Source organism: Eurypyga helias, unplaced genomic scaffold (assembly GCF_000690775.1).
Source record: "Eurypyga helias isolate BGI_N326 unplaced genomic scaffold, ASM69077v1 scaffold21394, whole genome shotgun sequence".
NCBI lineage: Eukaryota > Metazoa > Chordata > Aves > Eurypygiformes > Eurypygidae > Eurypyga > Eurypyga helias.
In genome coordinates, this window is record NW_010247150.1 from 1 (window position 1) to 9,623 (window position 9,623).

Consider the following 9,623-nt stretch of genomic DNA (forward strand, 5'->3'; position numbering starts at 1 on the left):
TTTCCTCACGATGGTGACGGTGTCTCCTGGGAGAGGACACACGCACAGGAACCATAAATTCAGTTCCCAGGTGTAGCGTGGATGCCATGCCTGCTTCTCCCCATTCCTCAAGCAGGGCAATGATACTCAGCTGCTTTAGTTAAGCGCTTGGACATCTATTAATGCTCTGCTTAACGCGCTGGGCAGCAGAATGCAAAACCAGTCTAAAGACACGTCCGCGCAACCCCACCGCGGGTGCAACTCATGGAGGTTCAGCCGGGGAGGCAGACACCAGCGGCCCCGGTGTAGCAGCTCCCCAGTGTAGCAGTGTGGTTCCAGCGGATGCTGCTGGTTTGCAGCCTGCTGGGGACATCCAGGGGATGCACAGCACCGGTCCAGATCCGTCTCGGGAGGCAGATGTATGACGTGTTTGAGCGAAGGGGCATGTCTTTGACACAGGCGAGACACGGGTCATGCAGCGCGAGGTGTGCAGCTCCGAAGCCTCATCCTTGGGCTGGGCTGGTACACTGGCAGCTGGCAAAAGCCCTCGTGCACACGTACGCAGCCAGGGTGGTACACACACACGTTTATCCATGCTTGCAGACATCAGGGGAGGTTAAAGGAAAGAGGCCAGGGCACCTTTTCTTCCTTCTTCCTGCTCCACTTTTCCACAGAGGGTGTAACAGTCCTCCCCAGAGCTCTGGAGCACAGGAATGAAACGCCGAGCTGCGAGAGAAAGCACGAACAGCCACGTTTGGTGCATGCGCTGCGTTTGGATCCCGGTGCTCACGCACACGCGGAGAATCTCGATGCACCTTTTCGGGTGATGGTTTGCAGGGCACCCACATGGGTGTCAGTGTGCCCGAGCAGCCCCTCCGGCACGGTGACTGCCGGGAAGCTCCCCACCAGCGGTGCAGCCCACCCCGGCAGCCCGCCCAGAGGCCAACGGCTCTCAGCAAACCCCTCACCTTGTTAAGCTGATTTAGGCAAGTTAAATCCTTTAAGGATTAAAAATGTGAGCACTGCTGTTGGTAAAAGTTATTGTGGGGCAGCTTCTCTGGAGATGGGATAGGTCCATCTGCACAGGATGGCGGGTCGGTCCCGAGCAGAGACAACGCTGCCATCGAGTTTCAGGAGGAGAAAAGCCACTAAAGTAACCAAAGTCAGCCCTTTCCTGAGACTGAGAAAATGTTTTGTATCCAAGGAGTGCCAGTAAGATCCTCGCGGGTGTGCTCACCAGCGCAGCCCCCACGATTGCCAGGCGCCACGCTGACTTTATCCGCGGGGGTCTCAGGAAACTTTGCCACCGGCTTTATGTTGGCTGCACTCTCAAGCCCTTCCTCAGCAAAGTGCTTCTGATCTGGGTTTCACAGAAAGGACGCAGAGGTTACACAGAGTAAAATCCAACCTCTGGTAATTTCAAACCGTGCAAAATAAAAATCGACTTTTCTGTGCCCAGAGTAAGCACTGCGTGGAAATGACGGTTGGCCTTGAAATCTGTGGCATGGAGAAGCTGGCCTGTCCTTCCTGCTGCCTTCACCACTGAATGCAAGTGCAGGGGTTACAGGCAGGCAGTCTCTGACCAAATGCTTTTCTGATGTGTTTGGTTACAACGTGATAGCCCTTTGCTACCGAGAAAAGGGTTACGTCACTTTGCACAATTTGGAACTTATTCGTGAACAAGAATAAACAATAGAAAAAGAGCTTCTCTCCCCTGGTACCAAAACCAGACCAACAGATGAATTAATCCCTGGTGTTTCAACTCTACTGGTGAATTCAAGTAAAAAAGCAAAAGTTGCCCTTTTCAAATGAAATTTCAGTGGAACAATACATTGGCCAGAAGACCAAAGGGAGTAAATCGGCAGAAAATGGACCTGTGCCACAGATTACACAGGGGCATTTTGGGGACGCAAAACCAGAGGCTTTTCAACACCAGCTGGGTTCAATCACAGTTCCGTGACACAAGGCTGGGTCGGCCTGTGCTGCTCCCCAGGTCGTGCCTGGCTGTGCGGGACCGCGCTCGGTTCATCACCAACTTACTGGCACCTGTGCAAAGCTCACTCAGCTGTAATGCCGGCCAGGCACACATCTGCTCAGCCAGTCCCTAGCAACGTGGCTGGGGTGCAGGCTGAGCACAGGAACCACCTCCACTTTTCTCCCAGATACTGCTCTGCTCGTAAGCTGGCCGTGGCACGGGCAGGAGTGCTTGCAGCTATGTGGATGGTGAGGATTTGGGGCTGGCTGCTCAGCCTTTGCTTCTTGGTGCTCCAGAAACACATGGGAATTTTGGGGGGAGCGGTGAAGATCAACATGGAGTGTCCTCTGTAGGATGTCCCTGCTGCCTCTTCACATCTGCCTCTGAGCTCATGGAGCCAGCAGCATTAGGTGAAATTTCTCTGCAACCTGATGAATCTGAGACTGACCTTTTCTTCCACTTGTTTATGAAAAAGAATAAAGAAACCTATTTAAATTCACCAGGCTACCCTTAGCCTCCCAGTACTCTAAGGTCACTCCCTTCCCTGGCAAGTAATTGTCTTTTAAATATGTAAATGCCAGCATATTTCTCCCTCTTCACTTACCTCCTCCTCAATTTTCCTGAAATGCCACCATATATTTTTAATTACCCACTCTTCAGCCCTGTCACGCAGGTCTTCGGGACCTTTGTGCCCTCTTATTTCTCTGTGTCCCCTAACTTTCCAGCCAGCCCTCCAAAGCCGCTGGTCTCAGGCCTCCTCTCTGCTCCCTCTTGCCTTTGCGCCTCCTTCCTCCTCACGCCCTTTCCCAAGGTGAGCAACATGGCTGGATCTTCTACCTAACTGTGCCCGCAGCTGGCTTCATAGAGTCACAGAATGGTTTGGGTTGGAAGGGACCTTCCAGACCATCCAGTTCCAACCCCCCTGCCATGGGCAGGGACACCTTCCACTAGACCAGGTTGCTCAAAGCCTCATCCAGCCTGGCCTTGAGCACTTCCAGGGATGGGGCATCCACAGCTTCTCTACTGACTGGTCATTGCTAAGCTCTTGTTCAGACCTCGTACCTCAATAACATCATCTTCCTGCTGAAAAACACCCACTGGTCAGAAATCAATGTCACAGACTCTTCTGCCCTGCTGGGTTGAAAAATTATGAGGGCTGGGAGGAAGAGTGGCACACACATGGCCACAGACACGACACAGAACAGAAGGACCACGATCACATACACCTCATTTTTGTGAGTGGGAAAATGGGGTAAAAATAAATCTCCCTGCTAAAATTACTATCCCAAACTTCATGTTTAGGTTTCCTCTCTTTACAGTAGAAGGTGAGGAGATTGGAGAACATCAGTTATTATCAGCACAAAACATCTCATACATAAAAGTTACAAAACCAGCAGCAGCAGATGGCCTTGGAGTTAGATGTTGATTCAGAGATCCTTGTACCTCAGGGAATGCGTTAGTCACTACAACAAACAGGAAGGTATCCCCTGGGGTCTCTTTTTCTGCTTTTGTCTTTGATTCTAGGCTTGCTAGAATAACTCTGATACGGGACAATAAACCTTGGTCTCCTAGCAAATACCCATATTCTTTTTTCTCTAAGAATGGAATGGAGAGATAAAAACTCTGGCTGTCAAAATAAGATGCAAAGCACAATGTCAAAGAAAAAAAAGGAGGGTGAGGAAGTGAAAAAAAAAAGACGCAGCCTTGTTCTTATTGACTTCAGCTGGTGCTAGATCGCACTCAGTGGTTAGAAATCATTGCCTCATTGCCAATTAAGAAGTGATTAAAAAGGGTGCCCGCTCATTCTACTCCTTTTATTGGCAGTGTAGGGAGGTATGGTTCAGAGTAGAAGCCTTATGGGTGTGCCAAATCACCCCCTATAGCTGCCTGTCTGCCTGTATTTGCGAGAGGGGAGCCTAAACGGGCTTTCCTAGGCTAAAGTTAGTTGTTGTGATTGTTCCACCATCGCTGCGTTGGCTTTCCTCCAGAGCTTGTCTCTGTGTTGGTGTGTTATCCTGCTGTGGAAATGGTGCAATGCAGAGGGAAATCGGGCCCTGAGGTTAAAGTCTGCTTAGGACTGGAAGCAATCTCCTGGAAGCCATAGGTAAGACTCTGCACCCTATAAATAAGTAGTATATTCTGGTAAGTGGAGAAGGCCATTTATTCCATTAAATAAATCTATCCTAAGTGAATCCTTGTTGGAGGAACTGCATGTAGGTGGAACTGCCTAATGTGAATCATGTAACAGATTTCTGATGAAGTGCTCTGTCAATTATGAGAGCCATCTATTTTGATTTGGATGGCTCAGTGTTCAGGCTGCTCTTCCACATCCTTATGTTCTCCATGTGGTATTGCTATCATCAGTTATTTACAGGATGGCACAAATGCAAGTAGTGTTTTATAGTGATGAGGTGCATAATCTACTTTGGCATTATCAAGCTGTGGTATCTCCACTGAGAGCAGTGAATTTGTCTGGCTCGTTAGTCTTTGCCCCATGCAGCTCTGGGAACTGAATCCAAGGTCACCCCTTGACAACCTCTTTCAGGTCTGACACTTATTCCTTTTCAGCAGTCTTGGCACTAGGTGTTCTAGCCCTTCACCCCGGGCTCCGTCTGCAGTCACTGAAGACAAATAGGTGTCTGCAGAGTTACCTATTGAGCTTTGCTAACGGCGAAGGAAACCAGATCATACCTAAGACTAAATGCATGAGTTTTGTACCTCTGAGGTTAGGTGAGACGAACTCCATTCCGGGTCAAAATGTAGTAACAGAGACCAGCAGAACTTGGTGTTTCTCCTTGCTGACCAGTGATTCTTGTGGGCAGAATGTCTAAGAGCAGCGCTTGCCTCCTGCCTTGCTGCTGGCAACCTGAGGAGAAAGCACTGTCACTGTCGTGGCTTAAAGAAATATTGGGAGGGAGGGTCATACACAGGAAGATGGAGTTTGCCCTGCCTTAAGAAGTAAGCAGTTCTGATGACTTTCAATTGTTAACACTGACTTTCCTTTTCTTCCTCTTCTTAGGGTGAAGTCTTGGGCAGATGCCTTTGGTGGGGAGTTGTACTCCATCGTGACTAAGTATTCAGGCTCTCTCCTGTTGCAGAAGGTAGGCTAAAGCTGTGAGCGCTCCCTTGGCTTCCCCTATCTCCCTGTGTAGCCCTCTGAGGTTTCCCCCGAGGTGGGAGAAAGCCAAACAGACAGTTCTCCAGCTAACTTTCAAAACCACGCAGGTCCGTATCCATAAGCACAGGGGGACGCCCTGTGGCCACTCCCTGTGAGCTGCACCCATCTAATGCCTTTTCTGCTTTCATTAGCCGTGGCCAAACACTCCCTGAATTGTCTCATTTTTAAAAAATACTTTTTAGCAGTACTTGTGTTTCCGCTTGCTCCTCACTTTCCTAAGGGCATATCATATCAGTCCCTCTGGACCTGCCTGCTGTCACCCCATGGTCTCCTCCCGCAGCTCTCCAGCTGGCACTCTTGTTTATTCCTGCTTCCTTGCTTCTCTTCCTCCAGTCATTCATCAATTCTTGAATTTAAAACCCTGCTTTGGCCCTGGAAGCCGTGATCTTCCAGAGGTGCAGAGCTCTGCCTTCTCTCCTGCCTGGCTGTGTCACTGCACAACAGGCACTGCTGCGTTAAATGCTCTACCAGTGTTAAAGGGTGTACTAGCTCCAAGGGCCTCAGGTAAATTCCTCTTCTGCTTCCTCCTCTTTATGTTCTTTGAGTCTTCTCTTCAGTGCAAGCCATGCATTGCCTTAGTCCTTCTAAATGTCTGATTTCTGTCCTCTCATTACTAATAACATCCACCACCCAGTCCAGAAGAGGATGTGGGTAATATTTGCCTTGCTCCTGAGGCCTCCCTGTCCCCACAGTGCTGCTTTCTGCCTGGAGAAAGGGAGAGGCTCCTGCAGCATTGCCTTTACAGAATCACGGAATGCTTTGGGTTGGAAGGGACCTTAAAGATCATCTAGTTCCAACCCCCCTTTCCTAGGCTTGGCCAAGAAAGACCATCAGCATCCAGCACAAAGGTCTGCACTGACCATCAGCTCTTCTTAGGAGGCGTGTGCCACCTTGCAATAAAGATACTGCCATGGATACTTCATGCCCTAATCATGAGGTGGCTGTGGTGTGACACCACTACAGGCAAGTTTTGGCTTTTAGCAGTGCTGGTGATGCTTCTGCATTGTCTGTTCTTCCATGGGGTCCCCAGGAGATAATTGCCAGAGGCAAAATGACGTGCTGAGGTGTCTCTGGTGGGTACCTGAGCTTCAGGGGGTGGGAGGTGCAGATTGGGATTATCTGTTAGTCGGGTATCGGTGTCTGATGCTCTGTGGGTGTGCTTCAACACAGCCAACTTACACTGCTTCTGTGGCTGCTTCTGCTAACAAATTACACGGGTTCACATTTCTCAAGGTCCAAAAATTAGTGGCACTAAGGAGAACAGCGCTTAGCTTGGTGCGGCAACAGTTAACAACGAGGCCAAGGATGGCAGACGTGGCACGGAGGTGTGTGTCAAGATAGTTGTGCTGTGTTGGCCCTCTGGAGATGCTGCACCGGGTCATTTCACATCCCTCTGCCCACAGCATGTTTTGACTTCTGGGACAGGGTTTAGAAGACTCGTGGATGCTACTATAGTACCACTAAAAATGACAGTCATGGCAACCAGATCTTGAACGAAATTTCATAACTCCCTCAGCTTTCAGTGTAATTCCCTAGAAGTAAAGAAAACTACTTTCTGATGAAAAAGAAGCCTGAATGTAGCCAAATCCAAACTAGCATTTGTGTCAAGGACTCTGAGGGAATGTCCTTCAGTGAGTCACTGTCTTTGCTACCAGCAGAGGCTAAATGCGTGTCCTACCCGAACTTAAGCAGTTTAAACATCTCGGGTTTACTTTTCACCCTTGAAGTCCCACTCCTTTATCTCTTTCATTTTCCCATATTTCCCTTTCATTTTCTCTTGTATAAATAAGGGGCGTCCCCTTATTTCCACTGGGATCAGGGAAATAGGGGAGGAGCAGCCAGCACCCACTTTTTCGGTCTTCTCATTCAGCTTCCATTTCTTTAGCACCTTCTCACAAATCAGCGTCTCGGAGCAGGAACATCCCTGCAGGTCTCCCTCTGCATCCCTGACGCAGTTCTGCAGAAGGACAGCTTCAGGAGGGTGCAGACACATCTTTTACTGACAGGCAACCTTTTCGTGCCCCACGAGATGCACCTTGGATGCAGACTGTGGATGGCTTTATGTAGATCACCACACTGGTCCGAATGGATGGAGGGCAAGTCAGGCCTGGGGAGCGGAATGTGCCAAGTGTGGAAACACAAACAGATGTGCTCCTTGGGCACCTTTCTCTTTTGGGGCCACTGCCCCTTTTCCACACAAACTACCCCTATATGTGCACTGCAGACCAGCAGAAGTGGGGGGGGAAGTGCAGTGTAGACACCCAGGCGATAATTTCTGGGGGCTTAAGTTGGGGGGCAGGAAATACAGACTGAGAAGGTACCTTTCAAATCTGACTTCACGTCTCCCTTGTGCCTAATGGGCTCAAAGTAATTAGCTGACTGTTGCTTTGAGAGCTGTAATTTTTCAGTTACCGAATGTTTTTCATGTAAACCTTCTCTTTAATATTTAACAAAAGGTTCCTTTTGTAGCTTTGAGTCTGTTTGTATTTCTCTGGTGTTCTTTTCTTTTCCCAGAAGAACCCTAATATGTTGCAAACCTAAGCACTCAATTTATTGCTACCTTTATTGCTCCCAGAGACCTGGTGAACCAGTAGACATCTCTTGAATCCAGAAGGGCAGGTTCTCACCCTGGATCAGAGAGCTTTGAGAGACCCCCTAGGTCATTCTCTGTCCCAAGCAGACAAGATATCATCCAGTTAAACCTCAGAGGGGTAGCAAAAGCTGAAGAGAGGTTTTGGTTTCGCTGAAGCATTCATTGTATTCTCCTGACCATGATGCAGCAAAGGTTAAGATGAGCTTGTGCACTTGTCTGGCGCATCAGCCTGGCTCAGAGGTGATGGATCTGTACTGGAATGCCGGCGGTGGTCTAGGACAGCTGGAGGCAATGCAGCTGGAGCAAAGAGGCAATGTGAGAGGCTGAGCAGGGGGAGGGCAGTAGCATCTCCCAGAACTAAGGAACAGAAAGCTTCAACCTGTGGCTTTAAGGTCTGTTTGCCACGGTCCTGCTGCTGCAGTTGACCAGGCAGTGACCAAAGGCCTGGGGGTATGCCAGGAGCCATGCCAGGAGGGTTCCATGGTGGTTCTGGGCTTCTCAGGGTTTGCCTCCAAGTGACAGAAACACCACCAGCTTCAGCAAGACCCCAACTTTAACTTTCCTTCCACTATGTTAATGAGGCATTGTGAGTGTTCCTGAGAATTATCTCCTGCTTCCTCCTGTAGCTGAGGTGCTGCCTGCCTTCCTCGGGGGAATAGGGCTGCAAAAGGACAGCAGGGCTTGGCTCCAGCTATGCAATTACTAGAAAGCGCTACAGAGAACTGCATGGCGAAGAACAGGCAAATTAAAGTTCAGTCAAGACATTTTCCTGGGTGAAGATGAAAGGACTGTCTTTCACACTCTTTATATAGTTTCACTAGCAGTGAGTAATGCAACACGGTGTACTTCAATGGGCTAAATTTCATGGAGGTGGGAATGGGAAAATATATTTGGTGACATATCTCGGTTCACAGATAAAACTTGGGATACTGAATCCTGGATCTTCCACTTTTAAATCACCACCCCCAACACTGCAGAAGGAGAATCTTAATGAATTGCTCCTGCTATTTTAAGGGAATATGAAGTACTACATGAATACGAGAAGATTATCAGTTAGATCAGAGTTAACTTTCTGGACCCTTTGCAATATTAGATCCTTTCAGCCAGTTCTCCCAAGCCTGTAGCTGATTCCTGTTCTGTAAATGATAATGATTGGATAACCTGAACCTTAAACTTGGGTTGTGCAGGTTAATCTTGGTCTGCCACAAGCACCTGTGTTGACATTTGCTGCCTACTTTCAGCCATGGTGTCTGGTAACAGTACGGAAAATGCAGGTACTACTCCGTTGCCCACCTTTGGAAACTCTTGCAGTGAATATTCATTAATAGCAGGAGACTTTAGTGGCAGCAGTACAGATACAAAATAGTTTGCTGGATTGTTTGTAGGAAAAAGTCTCAAAGGGGATCTGAGCTCAATCCTGGTGAATTCCTTGAAGCCAACTGAAACTTTGCAGATAGCTCTTTGGTGGTTTATTTTTTTTTCCTGTCTTCCCAGCTCTGGCTAGTTCCCAGGGCTGAGTTGTGTACATGGGTATTAGCAGACCGCTTGTGGCTGCTCGTGATTACTTTTACCCTAATAACATCTACTGGTCAATGTGTCAAGCACATTAAAATAATAATAGAGATGTATAGAGCCCAGTTCCATTTAACTCAAGGTATGACCCAAGGTAACCGATGGCAGGTCACTTTGTAAGGCGTGTTTGCCCATGCTGGTGTGTTTTCCCCCCACCCCCCCCCTTTGCTAGCTTTCCCAGGAGAGATTACCTTCCTCCCCCCGAGGAGGGCCTGATTAAAGCCTAGCCTGGCAGGGATCACTTCCCTCCTGATGAAACCGTGACATGGAGCTAAATGGGACAGGCACCAGCTGGGATGTCGGCAGCCAGGGACCTCTGTTGGGGG

The 9,623-nt window shown here is 48.9% G+C and overlaps 1 protein-coding gene across 1 annotated transcript in view; it reads left to right on the forward strand.

Moving 5' to 3' along the window:
* Positions 1–144: 144 nt before the first annotated feature.
* LOC104508892 (voltage-dependent calcium channel subunit alpha-2/delta-4-like) overlaps positions 145–9,623 on the forward strand; it is a gene marked incomplete at both ends in the record, with an annotated part of 55,243 nt that continues 45,764 nt past the window's right edge. Inside the window, 2 exons of the mRNA XM_010150655.1 lie at positions 145–197; positions 4,961–5,055. Coding sequence (XP_010148957.1) covers positions 145–197; positions 4,961–5,055 — 148 coding nt within the window. The remainder of the gene's footprint in view (positions 198–4,960; positions 5,056–9,623) is intronic.